The sequence below is a fragment of the Cyprinodon variegatus genome, unplaced genomic scaffold (assembly GCF_000732505.1).
Source record: "Cyprinodon variegatus isolate N-32 unplaced genomic scaffold, C_variegatus-1.0 Scaffold493, whole genome shotgun sequence".
Classification (NCBI taxonomy): Eukaryota; Metazoa; Chordata; class Actinopteri; order Cyprinodontiformes; family Cyprinodontidae; genus Cyprinodon; species Cyprinodon variegatus.
In genome coordinates this window covers 50,954-70,133 of record NW_015150946.1, presented here as the reverse complement: position 1 = coordinate 70,133, position 19,180 = coordinate 50,954, and the positions used below count along the sequence as shown (strand labels likewise).

Here is a 19,180-nt window from a genome sequence, read left to right as displayed (position 1 = left end):
TCATCATGATTCGTAACAATAAGGGTGGAACTTCATTCCAGACATTCCAAGAAAAGTACGACATTTAGATACTTTTTCTCCTCGCTTTAAAAATGTCAGCTTACATTTCACATTATCTTACGGGATCATGTCAGCGGAGAGCAATTCGACATCCCCGACAATGGCCTCACTGTCAAGTAAAAACCATCCGCCTGTTCCTCAGTTACACACAGATGCAGACCTGAATGAATCCTTTCTGTACGTCTGAAACATGTCCTGCCAGATTATGTGACAGCACCAGCATGTTCCACTTTAAGACCCCCACACCAGTAAAAAAACAAATCTACACTCATGTTTCACCACACCTGCTACCACTGGCTATTCTGGTGTTTTGGACACATGTTATTTCTGCAGAGGTCTATAAATAGTCTTCTGACTTCTTATTCAAAGTAAATTATATCTGACTGTTCAAGGGAAAGAAAAGGAGGGACATTTTTTTCCCTGACAAATCCCATAATGCCTTTCCCATTAAAAGTTATGACAAGATGAAGCGTTTCGTGTGAAACAAGAAATTGGTCCAATTTTTACAGAATAGGAATAAAAAACAAGTACGCTACTGATAAAGGGATTTGGCTTCTACTTAGTGTTATCCTTCGTCAGCCAAGACAAGAGTGCTTAATTCGTAGTTCTTGTTGTCATAGCATTTCTCAAAATGGGTGAAATTGGAAAACTGTCATCCAGGAAAAAATTAGTATTTTATCAAACTTGATGGCTTTAAAACAAACATGTTAAAAACATTTTTTTTTTCTGCAAGAGAAAAAAGTTCAAACACTGTTGATGAAACAACGCTGCCCTCTGCTGGAAAAGGAGAAAATTATCATTTCAATTATCCTAAAGTTTTTTTTTTTTTTCATGAGGGACATTTAATTAAAAAATATATTTTTTTTAATTGCAGTTTTAGCATGTCTATAGTCCATTATGTTCAGCTGGTCTTTGCTAATATAACGGCTCCATCTTGCTCAAACTGTATCTTGTTTTTTTTTTTTCTATTGCACTCTATTTTCTGCTCACTCAATCCACTTTCTATTGGATTTAGGTCTGGGGACAGAGAAAGTCACTGAAGGAGGTTGATCTTGGTGCTCAGTAAATCAAATATTCGTTGACAGGGTCATATATTTTGATCATGAAGAACCTAAAGGAGCCATTGAAAATCTATTTTTAGTTTACTGGGGAAGACTTTCATCACAAATGTCTTGGTATTTCATGCCCTGTAAGAAGATTCCTGTGTTTTTTGATAGAGAAACAGGCCCACAGCTTCACAGGCTAAACATAGGGTAGGATCAGTTTTCCAGATATGTAAGTAGATAAGACCTTTCCTTAAATTAACAAAAAACAATTTGCATGTTAAAAACTCCCGATTGTTGCCCCGAGTGCAGCAGTAAGTTGCAGCCTTTTTTACTTTTCCATTTTAGGAGTGGCTAAGGGAATATTTTATTGAAACTAAATAAATCTGAGATTTGCCTGTCAACAAAGAAAATAAAGAAGAAAGAATAGAAAGTTAGTTCAAATTATCGACATAAAAAGGTTGGGTTTTTGTAATGTTTTTCAGTTATTCAATTTTTTTGTTTTTAAACATCACCTTACCAGGGGTTCCCATGTAACGTGATTGCCAGCCCAAGGTGTATAAAACAAAGGTTGGAAAAAAAAAAAAGTTCCCAAATCATATCCTGGAGTGTCAAGTCACATCTCACAGGCATGTAGAAGTAACAAAATCTACAGGCATCCCCAAACTCGGTCCTCAAGGCCCCCTGTCCTGCAGGTTTTAGAGGTTTCCTTCTTCTTCTTCTTATTGAGTTTTATTGGCGGTTGGCAAAAAACGTTAGGTGAGCATTACCGCCACCAACTGGTATGGAGTGTGGACTTAGAGGTTTCCTTGCTTCAGCACAGCTGATTTTAATTGAAAGCTGATTAACAGGCTTTTGGTCTACTGCAATCATTATAACCAGCTGTGCTGAAGCAGAGAAACCTCTAAAACCTGCAGGACAGTGGGCCTTGAGGACCGAGTTTGGGGATGCCTGTACTAGGTCAAGTATTTGTGTCAGTTTGATAAAGTTCTTAATCAAGTATTGGTGATGACAGTTTTATTAGATTGAGTCAATCTCTGGGTATTATAATAGCAAATCACTCAGCTTTATGTAGTCTAGTTCACCCTTTCGGGGCCCACATGGTCAATGTCACCTAAGGTCAGTCAGAGATGTGATTATAATAAGCCAGGGAAGGTCCATGGAAAAGGAAATGAAATGACAAAAAGCGTCTTTCTACAGTTTTTAAAGAGGCCGGTCCAAGTTTGTATGAGACCAGAAGCAGAATATCATTAGTCTACTTTCATGCAAACTATGCACCATTATAAAGATTTTGACAAATGGGGAAGGAGGGAAGAAGGTTGATGTTTTCATCATAAGAAACTAGAAGCAAAATATTTTTTTGGCACCCGCGCAACATGTGTGTTGTAAAATTAACATCACCCCAAACACATGGCTTTTATCATGTAGCAAGGAGGTTGCAGCATCATGCTGTGGTCCTCTCTAACTTTAGTTAGGACAGAAAAGTTGGAAAAGGTGGATCAAACTTTATCCTGAGTATTTAGACAAGCTACTGGGGACTTAGTTGTAAGTAAAGCTGACTTTGAATCTGTTTTCTCTAAAATAATTTACACAATTTCAAAAAAATTTTACTGTTTATTGTCACAAAAACATAGTTACACATTTAAATACAGAGTGCAAAAACTTATTCTTCATGGAATAAAACATTAACATTCTATGGAGAGTGAAAAGTGCCCAATTACAATATTTACATATGGAATTTGTTGTCATAGCAACAAATAATAGTAACAAATTAACAAATATTTTTTGTTACTATTATTATTTGTTGCTATGACAACAAATCCCATGATGCTTTGCGAGGAGAGCTTCCTTGCAAAGCATTCTGGGATATATCTGCTCTTCTAGTGACCATGGATGATCACTACTTAAATTACAAAGATGGTGCAGGCACCAATCAGGGAGGCGTAGTCACGTGACCAACGGGGAGCAAAAAGTATCAGTTAACCGAGTTCACTATGTAGTCCCCGCACTAAATAGCGATTGAGGGCTTAAGGGTTAGGGCGGACGTTCGCACACAGACATGGTGAGGCCTGATAAAGAGGAACTGTTTACGTATTCTAATTTTTAGAGAGAAGTTTTGCACCTTATTGGAGAATTATGTCAGAGATCATCCACTGGATTATTTAAATCCAAGAATTAGACAAAATGTATGATGTTCTTGCAGTCATTTCAACCAGTCATGACAAAGTGTTCGAGCAGACAGTATTTACCGTATTTTGATATAACATCTGCTATTCTGAATTATCATGTAAATATCAATAATGGTCGTAAACATCAATAATTTCTCTGCAGTTAAGAAACGTCACACAGATCCTACATAACAAACTGAAGCAAATAAGCTTTGTGTATTTATTTCTAAGTTTATTTAATTACAGACATTTAAATAATTAGTTAATGGATATTTTATTGTAATTTGGCACTTTTCACCCAGCAAAGATCCCATCTTATCTTATTTTGCTTAGTTTTTATTGTGGATTATCTGTTCCAGTGCCATTTGGGAAGTGCTTAAATGTATTGTTAAAATGTGTTGAGTTGCCTTAATAAAATAAGGGAAACATGCAGAAACAAGAAATAAAATTTCCATTATCTTCACCACAGTGCTTTTGTGATAGCTTTATTTCTTCATCCTATAAGGGACTGAAACAGTTGCCTGGATTAATAGTTTATTCCAAGGTGAACACCAATGAAGGTTCATATAAATGAAAGCCTTAGCTTTAATTTTGTCTAATATTTCCTATAAAAATGAGTAACAACAGTAAAAATGGTGGCAACATTTTATGCCAGCCTCCTTGATGTACTAGATTTAATAGTTGTGAACAAGCTAATAAAAGTTAATCCTAAGAAAATGGTGCGTTGTGTGTTTTGTTGACGATGCTTTGGAAAAAGTGAATTAGGTTTGATGTTCCGCTGCTACACTTCACAGCCTCACGTTTCGTTTTTTTTTGATAGTCTTCCTTTCGGTTTTGTGGGTTTTCTTATATCCAGCTGTTGAGGAAAAATAAAGAAGTGCTCGTTACATGATGTGTCTTAAAGAAGAGCTGCAAAAGTTCACATTGCATTCAAGATTTCACAGATTTTCCCTTTATTTTTTTAAATCACATTTTGTGATCTTTTAGCCATTTTCAAAATGTATTAACCTTTACTGCTTATTGCTAAACACAAAATCCCCAAGATAAAAAAAAAAAAAATTACAACGGTATTTCAAACAAAAGATTCAAATATGTAATGCTACATTCAGACGGTACAAGACAGAAGCAGCAAAAAAAAGCGCTGGCTGCTCATTTTTGATGTTTGTACACATTAAGGTCCAACATGCCTCAAGAGCATCCTTGATGCTTCTGAAGCGCGTCCAGTAAAGTGTGAACAGATGCTGCAATGGCACAGAGCGGCTTTGCTGTATTTGCTGTCATAAGTGGGTAAAAAAAAGCAAACATATTTGGCTAGCAGGTTTCAGTTAATGTAGGCATTAATAAACTGTTTCAAAGGAGTTATCATAGCTCTCTGCTTCAGTAGTGCTATGTCTCTCTCCCTATCAGATCAAGCTACTCTGATTGGTTGATGCGTCTAGCAGCAAAGGTTCAATTTTTCCAACTCCAGCAGTTGCTGCTTGTGAAATGTGTCATGCTGCTCAGATGCTCAGAAGCTGAATGCGCACTGCTTCAGCTGCTCACACACGTCAAAATGCGCTCCTCCTGCTGCTCGTAACGTGCTGCAGGACCTTTTGGTGTGCTTTGATGCGCGTCAACCATTGACTTTGCATGTAAACCAGCTGTTTCTGCTGCTTCAGTAGCGTGCGGTCTGAACGTAGCATAAGAGTTGACAATCCTTCATTTAAAACTTGTGTGACTTGGGTAAAGACTCACTTCTTCTAGTTTCTTTTGAAGAGATTTCTCGCTCCACAGCACTCTCAGAAGTTCATTTAATACAGTTTCTATTTCACTGGATCAATAACGGAAATGGTTAATGGTCACATACAGCTTAATAAGGTAAAACATCCTGAGTTTCCACTAACCCTTTATGCTTGTTCCTTAAAAAATTTACCACGGCTGTATCTTCGATGATATATTTGGCGTGATGCACATCCGTCTGGCTCAGGTTTAACAAGATTTGAAACACTGGCTTTCTCACCTCACTAGAGAAATCTGTGTCAGAACTTTGCAGCGTACTCAAAATCCCTCGAATCAGTTGACAGACTGCAAAAGTGACACAAAAAGAAATCTCAATAATGTGTCATATTTTTTTAACCTGCAAAATTAAAGTTTATAAAAACGTATTTATTTTATACAGATTTTATGTGACAGATGATTAGAGAGTAGTGCATAATAGTAAAAAGGATGGAAACTTACTTTTTTATTAATTTTATGAATAAATATTTGGGTTACATGTTGGAAAACACGGTGGTGGCAGCATTATGCAGCAGGTATGCATTTCTTAGTGGGAATTTGGATGCATCGAGTCAATTGATGGAGTTAAAAAAGCAATATTGGGGAAAAAAAAGCAGAGGCTCCAGGAGACTAAAGCCTGGACTAAGGTCCAGCAAAACAAAAACTAATATAAATGCAACATGAAGGACTCGGAGCTGTTACTGCAGCAGTTGCTATTTCAAAGTATAACCTAAGAAGGGTTAAATACAGGTACATGGTGCACTTTTTAGATTTTTGTTTTTATAAAATCTGTAAACCCCTTATTTATTTCTTCTGTGACATTATGAACTACTTTTTACACGTCTGTCACATAAAATTCCATAAAATACAGAAGACACTGGAGTTGTTAGAGGATACTGTTAGAGTGTGAAGTTACAGATTTCAGGGTGAAGTTTCGGAAAGCGGGAAAGGTTTTTCGTCAGATATATGGCTGGTTTCTTTAACTTGTTGTCGCCATCATCTAAAACCGTCTTAATTTTCTGGAGTCCATTTTCAGCCTCAACTAAAGTGCAGGCAGTATGTTCGGAGATCTGTCAGAGGCACAGAAAGAAAGGATTTATTAAATTTATTCATGTCAGAAAACCCACAGCTTAAGGCGGCGAAACAGTTCCTGTTAAAAAGCACCAAAATATTCCAGTAATGTTTGCTAATAACATTTTTTTCATTTAAAGATTTTTTGAGTAGCTGTGTTATTTAAAGGATTTCGTTTAATTTTTTCATACCTAATGTCTAGTAAGATTTACAGATTCAGAGGCCGACATTGTCTTTTCTTACCTCTCCCTTTCCAGCTGTGAGATTCTGCAGCGCCCCGATGGCAGCCTGCTGTGTCAAGCTCCGCTTGCTGCAGGCCAACAGAGACAGATACACCCGCACAGCAGACTTACTATATAGCCACTCGGCTCCTTTCATCTCTTTCAGCTCCCACTGTTCTAAGCTCACTGCATGTGGAGAGTCCTTCGCCTCCTGAGAAGAAATTATTCAAAGCTGCAGAGTTTAGGATGGTTGTGGGTTTCAGTGTCCCATAGAAACAAAACAAAAAGCTCAAAAATGGTTGTGGCTTTTTATTTTTTAATTATTTAATAAGGAAAGAAAGACTGGCTCATTCTGGTACAACTATAACTTCCAGCCAATACTCTTTAGAGTTTACCTAAAATAACTGAACAATGGATAAATAATGGGCATTTCAAGATAAATTGTGCATCTCCCCGTTTTGGCTGTGGAAAACCTCTACACACTCTGCAGGGTTCTCCAGGGTGTTTGGAAGTTTGTGCACATGTGTTTTGTGGACCTGGAGAAGACATTCGACCATGTCCCTCGTGGTGCCCTGTTGGGGACCCTTTACTAGGGGCCATCTGGTCTCTGTACAAGTGCGTATATATGCATGTACAGGGGTTGGACAATGAAACTGAAACACCTGGTTTTAGACCCTAATAATTTATTAGTATGGTGTAGGGCCTCCTTTTGCAGCCAATACAGCATCAATTCGTCTTGGGAATGACATATACAAGTCCTGCACAGTGGTCAGAGGGATTTTAAGCCATTCTTCTTGCAGGATAGTGGCCTGATCACAATGTGATGCTGGTGGAGGAAAAGGTTTCCTGACTCGCTCCTCAAAGACACCCTAAAGTGGCTCAATAATATTTAGATGTTCAACTTCACTTTCATGTTCTTCAAACCAATTTTTCACCAGTCTTGGTGTGTGTATTGGTGCATTGTCATCCTGATACACGGCACCTCCTTCAGGATACCATTTTTGAACCGTTGGATGCACATGGTCCTTCAGAATGGTTCGGTAGTCCTTGGCAGTGATGCGCCCATCTAGCACAAGTATGGGGCCAAGGGAATGCCATGATAGGGCAACCCAAACCATTACTGATCTACCACCATGCTTCACTCTGGGCAGGCAACAGTCTGGGTGGCACGCTTCTGTGGGGCTTCTCCACTCCGTAACTCTCCCAGATGTGGGGAAAGGTGGACTCATCAGAGAACAATACATGTTTCACATTGTCCACAGCCCAAGATTTGCGCTCCTTGCACCACTGAAACCGACGTTTGGCATTGGCACGAGTGACCGAAGGTTTGGCTATAGCAGCCCGGCCGTGTATATTGACCCTATGCACCAACATGGTTTGCATGTATATACAGAATATATATGCAAAGACTCACAGACTTCCCTCTCCACAGACATAGAATGAAGATGAATTAGAAAACATTTCTTGCATATTCCTCGAACCTCACCATTTGTTAATTCACTATTTCTAATGTCAAATGTTACAGGAAAATAGAGTAAAATTATCTGTAGTGTTTAATTTTTTTTTTTGAAAATTGTTATACATTTACATTCAACCCCTTGACTGGGTCAATATGTATCATTCAATTATTTCAACCAATGTCCACCTTTAGGTTTGCTTCTATTTGCTAAATAAGTGTCCCCTATTAAGCACCATCAGTTTATTACCAACTATTAGATGTCATTTAGGAACTTCATAGCAAAGGGCCAATAGAAATGCAAGCCAAACTTTTCCCAATTGTTATTAAAGGAAACATTTGGGTACTAAGTTTCTTTTTCTTTTGTTTTAAAGTTTAGCAACACGTTATGTCGGCCTATTTGGAAAAATCCAAATAAAGTACACTGATGTTTGCTCTTTGAACAACCAACTTCTTACAAAATCTTGAGCTGATGAAGTCTGTGATCAAAGATGTTCACAAAAGTAGTAGTTACAATTTTCTTGTTATTTTCAGCAACGGTAAATATAGGGAAGATTATGTACCAAAAAGCTAAAAAATGGACGACTAATGAATACCCAATCTGAAATATTTGGCTGCATTGGAAACCTTTTGTTGACCAAAGGGATCATAGTCCAAAGAGTTTACCTTTGGAATCTTGGTGCTGATCTTGGAAAAACATCCAAAGGTTGAATTTTTGTGAACCTCTTTGCGATCGTTGATGCTTTGGGAATCAAAGTCACACTCAGCTTGATAAGTCAGGTTTTGCAGGATGCAGACACAGTTTTCTGTGGACTTTAAAAAGAAAGAAACATGTATGAATAACTAAACACACCCCAACCAGCCTGTTAAACATGTGCATACCGAATGAACCCAAACCTTTACAATGTCAACGTGTATTGTGGACAGGATTACACCTAAAGAAGTTTGCAGAACTATTCATCCTTTTTAAAACCTTTGACGAATAAAGTTGTATGTAATGGATCAAATCCATCTAAAACAGACCTTTCACTGCATTTACAATCTCATGAAGCATGCAGCAGAAAAACAGGTTTTCTTACAGGATTTTCCAGTTTTTAACCTAATCCAGTCTCCTAAACAACTCTCACCAGCTTCCTTTCTGTAGTGAGAATGGTTCCCACAGCCTGAGGCTGCCATGGTGCATTTAAGATAGAGGACTTTTATCTTTAAAAACATTTAAAGCTACATTCTAGGGTCCTTTCTCTTCACAAATTAAGCTCTACTTACTGAAGATCTAAAATCCCCCACAAAAATGCACTGACATTTAGAAAGACCTCCGAACATATGAATATTCATGCAAAGCACTTATGTGACCAAAAGCAGAAATACCTGCTAGTGCAGTGGATGTTGGCAGACAACAGACATTTTTCTACTTACATCGTCATCAGGTTTACGGCTGGCTATGGTCCCTTGTATATAGTAAACCAGCGAGTCTATGAGATTTTTGCACTTCCTCATAGCTCTCCTGACGTTTGGGCCGGCAGAGCTTAGATTTCTTCAAGAAAAAAAAACATACAAATCATTATGATGAACCATGCATGTGTTTTTCAATGAAATGACTTCTCAGCATGTAGATCCATGTATGCTAATGAGAACCTGTAGGTCAATACGCTATTTTTGACGAGTCATGGTGCCATTTTTTAAACTTAAAACAAGTTGATAAAGTTTTTCTTCATTGACTGAAAGCTAGAAAGATTTAAAAACACAAGGAGACGATGAATACATGCGCTCTATGAGGAGAGAATAATTTCAGTTCAACCGAGAGGGAACGTGAGAGTCTCCTGAAAAAAATCAGGCGGTCACAGTTTTCCTCAGGCTGTAGTTCTTGACAAGATGTGCCCGGCAGCACCGTCTTCGCTAACACACCCATGGGTGGCATCTGCATGAGTCAGAATGAATTCAAGGAAGAAACTTCTATTGAAAATGATATCGTCCAGAAAAAATTTCTATAGAACTCAGATCAGAATTTCCTGTTAACAGAAAGGAAGATGTAAGAACAGAAGGGCACAAGGGAGCAATTAACGAAGGACACAAGGATGAAAACAAGGAAGATAAAAGAAAAAACATATCTTATCCCGAACTAGACACCCTTTTCCAGATTCTGACTGCACAGCGACCCTGTGTAAAGTAGCTGTGTTTGACAATGAATGGGTTAGCTAAAGACAAGCAAGCATCCTCTCCAGCAGTTTAAATAGAACTGGTTCAATTCCCCACCGTAGACAGCCTGTAGCGCAGTGGAAAGCCTTGGGGTCAGCGATCATTTCATCTTTGGGGTTTTCAGCTGCATTCATCCCAGAGCTGGGCACCAAGACCGACTTTGTGATGATATTTAGCCCCTTTTCATCGAATTGTTCCTTTATTGTATCGTCTGAAGACAGATTCCACAAGAGACCTGAAAGCGAGAGGCATAAAAAATAAGACTAGTCATTTGGCTTAAACAAGATGGATGTAACTAGAGAGGGGGCACCCAGGGTTTACAGACCAAACTGGGGGGGATTTCATAGTTTTGCTTAATTTAACAAGTAAAGTTAATAAAAAATAAAAAGCATTGGACTAGCCAAGAAGAAGCTAGGGGGAAATTTCCAGGGCAAAATCTGATAATCTTATTCTCAGCCTGATGCATTAATATTTATTAATAATATGAATTAGGGCTGCAACTAACTATTATTTTGCAAGTAGATTAATCTGTTGATTATTTTTTTGATTAATCAATTAATAATCTGATAGTCAAAAGATCCTTAAAGAAAAAAAAAAAGAAAAATTAAAACAGGTGAAACTAAAACCTTTCCACTTGAGGAGTTTTGGATAGAGCATATTGACAGAGAGAAAAGATTTTTTTTTTTTTTATCTTAAATGCAAAATGTTTATACATTGCTGCTCAAAGTGGGTTGCTTTGTCAGCTAAAGACATGTTTTAGAATGAATCCATTACCAGATTAGTTGACAACTATTTTAAAAATCCATTAATCCATCTGATTAATTATTTCAGCCCTAATATTAATCAAAAATAATTTAGAATTTCTGTATTATTTTCAGATAAAATCCAGTATATGAAGTGTTTTTAGAGCTTCAGGCTCCAGAACCACAGACTGACCTAAGAGTTATGCTGCTGTTACAAAGCCACCAGTCTCAAATTCCCTCTGGGATTATTAAAGTATGTCTAATTCAGTCTGATTCTGATGAGTTAGTTCCTTTTCCTCTGTTAGAGCCTTGCTGCTTGATCTCAGACTAGTGGAAAGCTAGACAGTCATCTTGCCAATAACCACCTTTAATTCAATTTGGGGTATCTAGAGGTACTACCAGGTTAGAGGGGGTATAGATAAGTTTCAGGAGCATGTCATCTTCCTTACCACCACCATATTGAGTACCAAACACTTAGCATAGCTCTGTGGTGCTTCCTCTCTGACCAAAATGGATCATTCTCATTTAAATACCCCTGAACTTCAACGACACACAGAGAAATTTGATGTTATTAAATGTGATCCTTACAAAGTTCCTGAAAACTTTTTTCCAATACCTTTCTTCATTTGACAGGCTTCAAGATTTTTCCTTTCACACCTTATACATACATCTTATACACAACCTCGTCCTCATACACCTGAAAAAGTCTAAAAGCTTTAAGAAGCACAGATGCCTATCACTATTTCACAGCTGGCTGGATCATTGATCCGAAAAAAAAAAAAAAAAAGATATTCATGTGTAAAGTGAAGGTAAGCTGTGTTCTGCTGATCTTTATGCTTACTTTATGTAAGCAGCTTAATATCAAATTCTTTCACAAAGTGTCCAGTCAGTGTAATCTAATCACTTCATTTTCTGGCGGACAAAAACAGGACATGACATTAAATCCAGTTGGCAGCAGCCTGAGGTAGCTCTCCTGACCCGTTTTGAACCCTCCCGATACGTAATGTACACTGCACACACTAGATACATGCAGTCGCTCACCAGTTAGCCCTTCTGATCGCTGACACCCATCCCTGACAACATTCATTATCTTTTGGCAAGCAATAATAACAGATATTTGGGTCACCTTTGTATTGTCATACCCAACGGCACAATATACGGACTATAAACCGCTCACAGAATGGCAACCAGAACTGAGTTCCCTATCAATGAAGATCAATTCAGCCACTGGTTTTACTAACTAAAACTTTATCTTCCTATTGGTTGCAAAAATTTGCTAAATACTTTTTGCAACCAACACATCTTAAAAACTAACTGGGTCTCATTTTTAGTTAAAATCTAAAAATACGCACCACTGCTTCTATTTAGTGATGCTCTCAAAGCCCAAAAGGTCAGTGTGGGTGATGATGTAGGTTTCTCTGTACTGATTATTAAGGTGGTATAACATATTTAAAAGCCTGACCTGAAAGCTGGTGTATGGTCTCCTTATCGCGCGTGTTTTCCAGCGCGTCCAGGATGAGAACCAGGCCACCACAGGCCTTCACCTCAGTCTTGTTATCATGGTGGGCGTATACGGCATTTCGCAGAGCCCCTGCTGCGTTGCGTTGCACCTCTTCGCTGTCGTTTTGGAGCATTTTCAAAAGCTTTAATACTCCACGTACATTGTAAACCTGAAACCAAGGAACCAGCATATGTAGATGCTAACATAAATTCTCCCCACAAAAATGAAAAGTTGATGGCTCACAGATTCGGATGAAGCTGTACAGCCAGGTGATAACAGAAATTAGGTCATATTTGTGGGTATACATACCCAATCTCTATTATCATCATCCAAACATTGGGACTGTATGCATCTGGTGGCAGAGACCAGGGTTTCCTCATCAGTCAGGTCTAGAAGTGAGAAGGCCTTAAAAATCGTCATCTCTGGACGCTTTTTAACCGTCTTCCTAAGTGAGAGGTAAAAAAAAAATTTTTTAACCGGCTGACTACAAATAAGGTAAAATTTTCCCAGTTGGTGCTGATCTTACAGATTTAAGAACCACTGCTGACTGTCCACCTCAGTCTCCTCCCGCCTTCTTTTATCCAAGCTCTCAGCCTCAATGGAGGGCAGGGATGTTTGATGTCTCTGGGAAGCACGAGTCTGCCAGCTAAAGCCTCTCTCCGGCAGGGTGGTTCTAGCCATGTTATATAAACCTTGCTGTACGGTTCGTTTATCTTGTTTTACAACTGTTTGCCTGTGACTCCAGGTATTATTAGGGCTTTGCTTGAATGCCATGGATCCCGACGGATACCTTCCTCCTAATGACCGCCTCAGTGATTTGCTCCTATACATTCCAGGCTGAGACGTGGCTGCACGGATGGCCGTACCTTGAGGAATCCCTGAGAAAGTGTGCAGCTGAGCTGCATTAGAGCCAGCAGCACAGTCCTTAAGAGCTACCACTGACTGAAAATGGTTGTGCCTGGAGGGTGAGGAGGTACCGTGAACAGAAATGCTGCGGATAAAGCGGCGGTGGGAGAGCCTTGTGTTTGGTGTTGTGTGTGAGGCCATCCTTCTGGGCCCCTGAAAATGGTTTCCTTTTAACGAAAGGCTGCTGAAATCAGCCATGTTTACCTTTAAAACAAAAATAGTAAAACATAGAAAAAACAAAGAGTCATTTTCTGGATGAAGACACCACCATTATTAATCATTGAAGTCGATAGGAGGCTGCATGGTAACTCTGGAGGAGCTCTACAGCTCAGGTGAGATTATTTGTTGATCGGATCACTAATTCACCACATATTCCCTTTGCTTTCATTATCGGCTCTAATATTAGCAGTTTCATTTACTTAAAGTTACTCCATTCCTTATTTTCAGCCTTTTGTCAATCTATTTTGATGCCGCTTTATCATAACTTTGCATTTTTCACAGGTTTTCCTTTTTTCCCAGTTTGTATAAACCGCTTTACATGTTCGCTTGGCTGCCCTCACCACTTAACAAACTCTATATAATAAAAAAAAAAACCTATTCTAAATTTACAATTTTATTTCGTTTAGCTACAAAAAAAAACAAACAAAAAAACTCCTATACTATATCCAGGATAAATATTTTTTTTTACTGGAAACATTTAAAGAAAAACCCAGAAGAAAAAGCAGGTAAACCTTCTCTGAATATTTCTCTCTATTCGTTTCTCATTTTTTAATATCCTATTACTACCCATAGTTCCTTGTATTGCCATTGCCATTTTTTTTTTACCTTTATTCCACCAACATCTTATTCTTACTTTTTTATTAGGTTCTTAATTGTCTACATTGTTAGGTAGTTTTGGAGGTTCTCTGTGTGATTGCATTATATGAGGCAATTCAAAAAATTCAAGTTGATGCCATGAGTTGAACTATAATCTATAATTGTTTTGTTTTTTTTAAATCAAGAATTAAAATGACTGCTAATCTATTCCAGATCTGTCTTTGAACAAAGACTTCTGTCAGAGTTGCACGAGCCTGAGTTAGAGATCAGCTAAAGAAACTACCATTCTTGCTTAGTTTTATCGCCATAAAACCAATAAAGGCTTTTCCATCTACTACTGTAAAGTGTGTAAAAATGTATTAGTAAACATTGTGTAAAGGAAGAATATTTTGAGATATTCTAAAGATGAAGGATGCTTGTGATTTTTTTTTATTTTGAATTAATCATCAAATATCAGTCAGACCTGAATAAATATTTTAATATGTATTCTAATGTTTGAATAATCAAAAAGGAGAAGATAAAAGCTACTGAAGTGTAACTTGGCTCTTATGTAGTTTATATGTAGGTTATATTGATCTATAAAAAAAAAATCTTTTAAAATGGATGCAGAAGATGAGAAATCAACATGAACCATCAGTTGCTTTTATTATTGAGTAGCAGGAAGAATTTAAACCTACTTTTACCAATCAGATAACTATGGATGTGAAACAAAAAGCTATTTTTATAGGTAAATGCTCTAACAGCAGCTAGTTTTGACATTTTAAAGATATATCCAGCTAATTCGCCAGAATAAAGAGCTCTATTAAAACATCACTCTGTCGAAGCTGCTTGATTGTTTTGGTTACAGAAAAGCTTTATTATGCATCATTTTGGTGCAAACATTAACTTCCACCTCAGGGGGATTAGTCTGGTTTGTTTTAGACCAAAGAGTCTGAGGCTGACCAGGTCAAAAATAAAAAATGTGGCAATTCAATATTTGCAAACTGCAATTGCACAGAAAAATTGTTCCTATAAATTAGCAAAGTTTCCGTAAAGAAAATCAAATATTGTTTGTACATCTTTAAGATAAAGCAAAAGGGTCATAAGAGAGTTGTGATTGATTTTATAGGCTTGCAGAAAGTCGAAATATAAAGACAGGAGCATCACAGACCTTCAGATTTGTTTAAAGTCAAATACAGGAGTATAATATGCAAAGTGCTACCTTGGATTCATATAGCTCACTGAAATGATGAACAAGCAAACCTCTACCTTAGATATACTTCTAGGTGTAGTAAAAAAAGGACAATAAATATTTTAGTGATTTTGCATTAAAATGACGAAGTCATACAGAACAATGACTTGAATAGGTGTTCAGGGGTTAATAAAAGGTGTGGAATGGTGCTTTACCTTTGTGTGGGAAAACATTTTATCTACATCATCCAAGCTCCTGGAGGTCATTCCCTGTAACTTGAATTCCCCTGAAAGATATCCAAAAAGAGTCCTCGTTAAAACAATAAAGGTCAAACCTGGTTTTAACCTAAATGGATGGGCTCTCTTTCCATCATGAGTGAATCACATTTCACCTAAAACATATTTCAATTACTAACCAAGAGTCAAATTAATCTACAAAAGACAAAAAGAAACATAGGTGACAAAATATAGCATGTTCTCATACATATACTCATTATGGGCACAAATCCCATCATCTTTAGGCCTTCAAAGCCCAATCTAAACGGTCTTTTTTTTTTCAAATATACACTTAATTTATTTATGAATGTTGCCATTATGGGCTTTGAATAGGAAACTCACAGTGGGAAGCAGTCACTAATCAGTGTTAAAGGTTAAAATAGACTGAGAGGAGGCAAAACAAGAAATATCAAATTTAAACTAACATTTGCATAAATATAGACAAAGTTCCCCACCCAAAGATAAATGGAGCAAAGTGTCCTCAGCGGCAAGAGATGTGTTAGGAGCTGTAAAGTATGGCTTTTAAAGTAAACAGCAATCAAGCACGGTGGAGGCAGCATCATGATTAGCTAAAATTAACAGCTGGATGATAGAAATAAATACACCTTTTAGGAATTTATAAAACAAAAATATTGAAAGAAGGTGGTCTGTGGCAGGAAACCACCTAATTTATGTAAAATAGTTTATTCAATTAGTGTTATACCTGGATCTAGTTAAGAGGTTAGAATTTTTTTTTGTTTTTTGCAATAATTGTGTTGAATGAAATGTATTAAAATGAGTGACAGTTGAGTTTGTGGAAAAAAAAAAGTATAATAGTTTGAGAATATGGTAACATGTGAAATGCTTCAAAAAGTCATTCCTGACAATAAAATACATCATATTCATGTCGATAATGGATAGATGTTAGATGTCTCTTATTTATTATAGACCTACACAAAAAAAGTTGTCTTAAAGTCTGAAATTAAACCAAAATGATTTTCAAACCAGAACATAAATAATACAAATACTGAAAAGTAAATCGATTATTTATCAAATAATTGTTTTACTCAGTAGAAATGCAAGATAGGAATCTGCAAATTACCCTGGAATATTAATAACATCGAAAGGCTTGTTTCAATGGGTGTAACCGTGGGAATTTCGATGCATGTTTATGACACTTAACTTGCTTTCTTTTTTTAATGCCATTCATGACTTGGCTGTCAATGTATGACAATGTAATAAAGTATGAGGTCTAACATACCTGATGCTCAATTGACTCATGTCCTCTAACTTCTTATTAATTTCACTTTAACATGGAAACATCATTCACGTATAAATTGCTCATCTTACTTCCAAACCACTTTTACATTTAAAGTTAATGACAGGAAAAATGTCCTGAATAGTGAAGGTATGCGTTCCAGTTTAAAGGAACTCCAACACCAACTTTCAAAATTTGTGTCATCAGCACTGCACAAAGTGTTTGAAATAATAAACTACCTCCAGATTTCTCAATTCCACCTTAAATGAGGCAAGGTGGTAGAAGCTTGGACACAGATGCGTGTTGGGACAGAACAATCATCCTAAAAATGCCTCAAAAATTGGTTCTGGAGGGAAAAAGGAAGGAGAAAAATGCCTCTGGCATTGCTGTGGCCTAATGGATTTATTATATAAGACCCGTTTTTGTCGGAAAAACTACTGTACCAACTTCCTTTCTGCCAAAAAATTAAGTTAAATATCCAAAAAGATTTATATTAGAAGCTTATGATTGTGATAAAATGTGCCTTATCTCTCACAGAAACATTAGTATCTACAGTGGTTGTGAAAATAAACAAAACAGCTAAAGTGTTCTTGTTTTTTTTACATTTTCCCTCACACTTGAATAGTTTAAAATCAAGCACAGGGGTATTATCAAAACAAATCAGATCAAAACATTGCAATGAGAATTCAGACTCGGCACTAGTGAAAGTCTTTTTTGAGCAATTCAGGCATCAAGAGCAGGTGATCTTGAGCTGCTACTGATGCCTGGGCTCAGATTATAACTGCGCATTTTCCTGTTGGATATTTTGCTATAGAGAAGAATAAAATGATGCTTCTATCCAGAAGTCCTCCAGGTAACAGCAAAACTGCCCCAAACCATAATCCTACCAACACCATATGTTTCTAAGGTGTTCTTTTTGAATAGTGCTTTACATCCACACACCTTTAAATCCAATTGTATCCCCTCAAACTGATTATTTTTTACTTAAAAGCCTTTTTGTGGCAGATCATGCCTTTATGATCTATTAGGTCAGAGGTCGTTTAGGTCTTTGAACCCTCCCCATCATGCCACTTTTCTTAGTTTATATTATGATTATTTTGTATAGCAGTTATCATTTAGTAAATTTAACAATTTAAAACTGCATTTTGTGTGTTAACTCAAAGTTATTTTATTAATGACTTAATTAAAAAAAACAAAACATAACACTTAAACTAAATCAGAATTAAAAGTCTTATGAAAAATAAACGTGATAATCCTGCTGATTACAGTATAATTGGGTATAACTTCCAGAATCAAATTGTTCTCACATCAAAGGGAATACATATCTAGCAGAAAATATGACATATTATATCTGCAGATATGAATCTGAAAATTATCTTAGAGGGATAATCAGATGTAAATTTAATGGATATCAGGGTGGAAACTTTGTGACATGCTTCTCACACTAAACTTGCTTCAGACTCAATGTGAAAGCAAAATATAAGCACATCAGAATACTGTTCTTTCACATTAGATCAGGCGTAAATAGATATAAGCCACACCTTAGAGCAAATAACCAGATGATGCATTTGGAACCAAGAGTGTGAAATGCTGTACACTAGTTTTATCAGCCCTCAGGCAGATCGACGAAACTGCAGGAACCTGTTGGACAAGGGGCCCACTGTTCAGCGACAGAAAAATACCTGTATTTACTCTAAAAGGCATTCATTAGGATCAATGAATGGGTCTGCTGCCAAACTCAATTAGAAAGGAGCCCACATAATAACTCTAATTAGTTCAATTAGTTTAAAAAGGAATTACTGCACCCTAAATATGAATCTTTTGTTTTATTTTTTTTTTTTTCTGCAAAAGTAAACGTTTTTCGAATCATAGTTAAAAGGGAAAATAGACCAGATATAACTTAGTTGGGTTTTTGTGTGTCTCGTGGGGCGCAGACATCAAAGAAACAAAAGCAGAGGCCTGTTCATTACTTTACAGTTAGTTTGGATTAATATTTATATTTATAGAGAGAATATAACTTGTGAGTATTACCATTGGATGTAGTCTTCTTTGTATTCCGTCGCAGTGAAAGCTGAACCTGCCTCTGGACCCGCAGGTTCTTCCCTGCTGACTCAGTCCTCGCCGAGGAGCTGGTAGTCGGTTCGGTCGGTAGAGCCAGGCTGGTGTCCTTCAGCTGCAGGTAGTCCTGCACAGGCAGCGCGGACTTGAAAAAACTCTCCTCCATGACGGAACAATGAACAATGCCCCGAGAGTTCAGCTTTTAAGGCCTCGTGTAGGATAATGAGCCCTTCTCCTTGTTAACAACGAGTCCTGCTTTGATGTGCCGAAAGGGAGGACGCCAGGGTGGGCGGAGCTTAACACGCACCTGAGGCGTCAGGTGTCTCCCGCAAAGCTTGACGTTATGACGACAAAAAAAAACAAAACAATTTTATAGAAAATGTAAATAAAAAATATGAAACAATAAAGAAAAAAAATAAGACTCAATATAATTTCTCTTATAAAATGAAGTAAAAAAATATATATATATTTTTTAAACGCTGATGTCAGGTAATAAGATATAA

General features: G+C 37.1%; 1 protein-coding gene across 1 annotated transcript; it reads right to left on the bottom strand.

The window, feature by feature from the left end:
• Positions 1-2,727: 2,727 nt before the first annotated feature.
• LOC107094613 (plakophilin-2-like) lies at positions 2,728-18,937 on the bottom strand. Its single transcript, XM_015390346.1, has 13 exons — positions 18,651-18,937; positions 15,323-15,393; positions 12,741-13,324; positions 12,524-12,659; positions 12,176-12,383; positions 10,028-10,205; positions 9,191-9,308; positions 8,441-8,587; positions 6,341-6,529; positions 5,943-6,096; positions 5,155-5,335; positions 5,006-5,081; positions 2,728-4,127 (listed from the first exon to the last, which is right to left on the bottom strand). The coding sequence occupies exons 1-13, from the start codon at positions 18,841-18,843 to the stop codon at positions 4,068-4,070; spliced, it is 2,295 nt and encodes a 764-aa protein (XP_015245832.1). The 5' UTR covers positions 18,844-18,937; the 3' UTR covers positions 2,728-4,067.
• Positions 18,938-19,180: the final 243 nt, after the last annotated feature.